Source organism: Nanorana parkeri, unplaced genomic scaffold (assembly GCF_000935625.1).
Source record: "Nanorana parkeri isolate BGI_ZX_2015 unplaced genomic scaffold, ASM93562v1 scaffold2832, whole genome shotgun sequence".
Lineage (NCBI taxonomy): Eukaryota > Metazoa > Chordata > Amphibia > Anura > Dicroglossidae > Nanorana > Nanorana parkeri.
Genome location: NW_017309100.1, coordinates 22315 through 26003, shown reverse-complemented (window position 1 = coordinate 26003; position 3689 = coordinate 22315). Strand labels below are relative to the sequence as shown.

The following is a 3689-nucleotide window of genomic DNA, read 5'->3' as shown; positions in this document are numbered from 1 at the left end:
GGACAGAGACCTATAGATGACGGTATACAGAGGAGAAGAGGGACAGAGATCTATAGATGACGGTATACAGAGAAGAGGGACAGAGACCTATAGATGATGGTATACAGAGAAGAGGGACAGAGACCTATAGATGACGGTATACAGAGAAGAGGGACAGAGACCTATAGATGATGGTATACAGAGGAGAAGAGGGACAGAGATCTATAGATGACAGTATACAGAGAAGAGGGACAGAGACCTATAGATGACGGTGTACAGAGAAGAGGGACAGAGACCTATAGATGACGGTATACAGAGGAGAAGGACAGAGACCTATAGATGACGGTATACAGAGGAGACGAGGGACAGAGACCTATAGATGACGGTATACAGAGAAGAGGGACAGAGATCTATAGATGACGGTATACAGAGGAGAAGAGGGACAGAGATCTATAGATGACAGTATACAGAGGAGAAGAGGGACAGAGATCTATAGATGACGGTATACAGAGGAGGAGAGGGACAGAGATCTATAGATGGCGGTATACAGAGGAGGAGAGGGACAGAGATCTATAGATGGCGGTATACAGAGGAGGAGAGGGACAGAGATCTATAGATGGCGGTATACAGAGGAGGAGAGGGACAGAGATCTATAGATGGCGGTATACAGAGGAGGAGAGGGACAGAGATCTATAGATGGCGGTATACAGAGGAGGAGAGGGACAGAGATCTATAGATGGCGGTATACAGAGGAGGAGAGGGACAGAGATCTATAGATGGCGGTATACAGAGGAGGAGAGGGACAGAGATCTATAGATGGCGGTATACAGAGGAGGAGAGGGACAGAGATCTATAGATGGCGGTATACAGAGGAGGAGAGGGACAGAGATCTATAGATGGCGGTATACAGAGGAGGAGAGGGACAGAGATCTATAGATGGCGGTATACAGAGGAGGAGAGGGACAGAGATCTATAGATGGCGGTATACAGAGGAGGAGAGGGACAGAGATCTATAGATGGCGGTATACAGAGGAGGAGAGGGACAGAGATCTATAGATGGCGGTATACAGAGGAGGAGAGGGACAGAGATCTATAGATGGCGGTATACAGAGGAGGAGAGGGACAGAGATCTATAGATGGCGGTATACAGAGGAGGAGAGGGACAGAGATCTATAGATGGCGGTATACAGAGGAGGAGAGGGACAGAGATCTATAGATGGCGGTATACAGAGGAGGAGAGGGACAGAGATCTATAGATGGCGGTATACAGAGGAGGAGAGGGACAGAGATCTATAGATGGCGGTATACAGAGGAGGAGAGGGACAGAGATCTATAGATGGCGGTATACAGAGGAGGAGAGGGACAGAGATCTATAGATGGCGGTATACAGAGGAGGAGAGGGACAGAGATCTATAGATGGCGGTATACAGAGGAGGAGAGGGACAGAGATCTATAGATGGCGGTATACAGAGGAGGAGAGGGACAGAGATCTATAGATGGCGGTATACAGAGGAGGAGAGGGACAGAGATCTATAGATGGCGGTATACAGAGGAGGAGAGGGACAGAGATCTATAGATGGCGGTATACAGAGGAGGAGAGGGACAGAGATCTATAGATGGCGGTATACAGAGGAGGAGAGGGACAGAGATCTATAGATGGCGGTATACAGAGGAGGAGAGGGACAGAGATCTATAGATGGCGGTATACAGAGGAGGAGAGGGACAGAGATCTATAGATGGCGGTATACAGAGGAGGAGAGGGACAGAGATCTATAGATGGCGGTATACAGAGGAGGAGAGGGACAGAGATCTATAGATGGCGGTATACAGAGGAGGAGAGGGACAGAGATCTATAGATGGCGGTATACAGAGGAGGAGAGGGACAGAGATCTATAGATGGCGGTATACAGAGGAGGAGAGGGACAGAGATCTATAGATGGCGGTATACAGAGGAGGAGAGGGACAGAGATCTATAGATGACGGTATACAGAGGAGAAGGACAGAGACCTATAGATGATGGTATACAGAGGAGAAGAGGGACAGAGATATATATATACGCTGTGAAGTGTCAGTGAAGCGTGGCTTTCCTCTATGTTTGGCCTGATGGCTGCTTAGTTACTGCTGCGGGCAGCCAGCCCTGAGTTACCTGGGCGAGGAGTGTCTGTAACCCTTCATTGACCGCATGGACTCAGGTGAGAGTCCCAGCGCTGCCCCCTGGTGGCCACAAAAGACTGAACTACCAGCAGAATCACAGACTGAAAGAAGGCCCATTGCAGATGTCCCCAATGATCCGTCTGTCCATTGTTCTGCAGATCTCTCAGAGCCCCGCAATGGACTGATCAAAGTGCCTGGAGCAGAGGTGGTCAACGTTCTTGCTATAGAAGGCAAGTGGGGCCCCAGACATCACCAAAGGAAAACACAGACCTTGGTCATCAGGGGGCCTTGAGGACGGCTCATTCTGTGCCACAGGGACCCAATTTAGGCATCAGAGGTCTAGAGGAAGAGCTGCCCATAGGCACCAATCGTTTTCATTCATTGTGGGACTAAAGGAGATATTCTGATTGGTGGACAATTCCTTTCCAATTCTGCAACAGTGTTCAATGTTACCTGAGAGCAGCAATTTCCTCTGACTGCGTTCGGTTCTCGCGCTCGCACGCGGTGAGCTGCACCACCAGGCTCCCCTTGTCCTTCATCAGCACCTCCTTCTCTCTGAAGGCTCGGAGGAGACTCTCGCTGCACTGCTCCACCTCCTTCCGGCTCTGCACCAGCTCCTCGCTCAGAGAGTTTCTGTGCCGTGTCACCTGCAGGGGCAGTAGTGTGAGAATGAGCCTCGGGGGGGGGGCTCCACTTTCCCCGCCTCACCTATCCAGCTTCTCCAATAGTCCCCGGCTCTCACCTGTCCCAGCTTCTCCTGTAGTTGCGTCTTCTCCTTTCGGAGGGAATGGAGCTCCTGCAGGAGTGTCTCTCGGGTTTGCTCCATGGCCTGCAGGGAGTTATCCAGACCGTAGCGCTCCGTGTCCAGCTCCAGCTTTTCCTGCTCAAGCCGCACTAGCTCATCCCGAATGGAGGCCTTCTCCTGCTCCACCTCGTGCTTCTGTCCCTGCAAGGAGGAACGTTCCTGCTCCAGCTGTAGAAGGAATACATGATGTGTTTATAGTGCATTGCTGCTGCCTGGGTCTAGAAGAGTCAGTCCGCTGTCCCAACCAGCAATGTGTGATGCACAGCACCCCTGACCGGAGTCCAATAAGATAGATGGGTGCTGGTATGACCTGCGGATGGCGCCGCGTTACCACATTAATGTCCAAAAGAAGTCACCTGCACTCCAAGGTCCAATGTGCTGTAGGCACCCTGCTGCCCCAAGGCCAGGTTCTGCAATGCGCCCCCCCTTTCCCCAACCCCCCCCCCCCCACACACACACATCAATGGAGAATGGCAAGCGGATGGCAGGGTTAGTTTGAATTTTTTTTTATTGTCTCTTTATTTATTTTTTACATTTATTATCACTTTTTAATATTTTTTATTTTTATTTTACCTTTTCAAATTTTTATTTATCTTATCGTTTGCATTTTTATTTTTTAGAATGTGTTATCTTATTGTTTATTTTTTTATAATTATTTTCTTTTTTAATTCTTATTATTTTATACTTTTTAATCACCTTTTTATTTATTACATAATTAGTTTCTACTTATTTTTTTAATTTATATTTATTT

The 3689-nt window shown here is 48.7% G+C and overlaps 1 protein-coding gene across 1 annotated transcript in view; it reads right to left on the bottom strand.

Moving 5' to 3' along the window:
- Window positions 1-3689, bottom strand: part of CROCC (ciliary rootlet coiled-coil, rootletin) — a gene marked incomplete at its 5' end in the record, with an annotated part of 35541 nt that overhangs the window by 9629 nt on the left and 22223 nt on the right. Inside the window, 2 exons of the mRNA XM_018574234.1 lie at window positions 2587-2780; window positions 2876-3106. Of these exons, the coding sequence (XP_018429736.1) occupies window positions 2587-2780; window positions 2876-3106 (425 nt within the window). The remainder of the gene's footprint in view (window positions 1-2586; window positions 2781-2875; window positions 3107-3689) is intronic.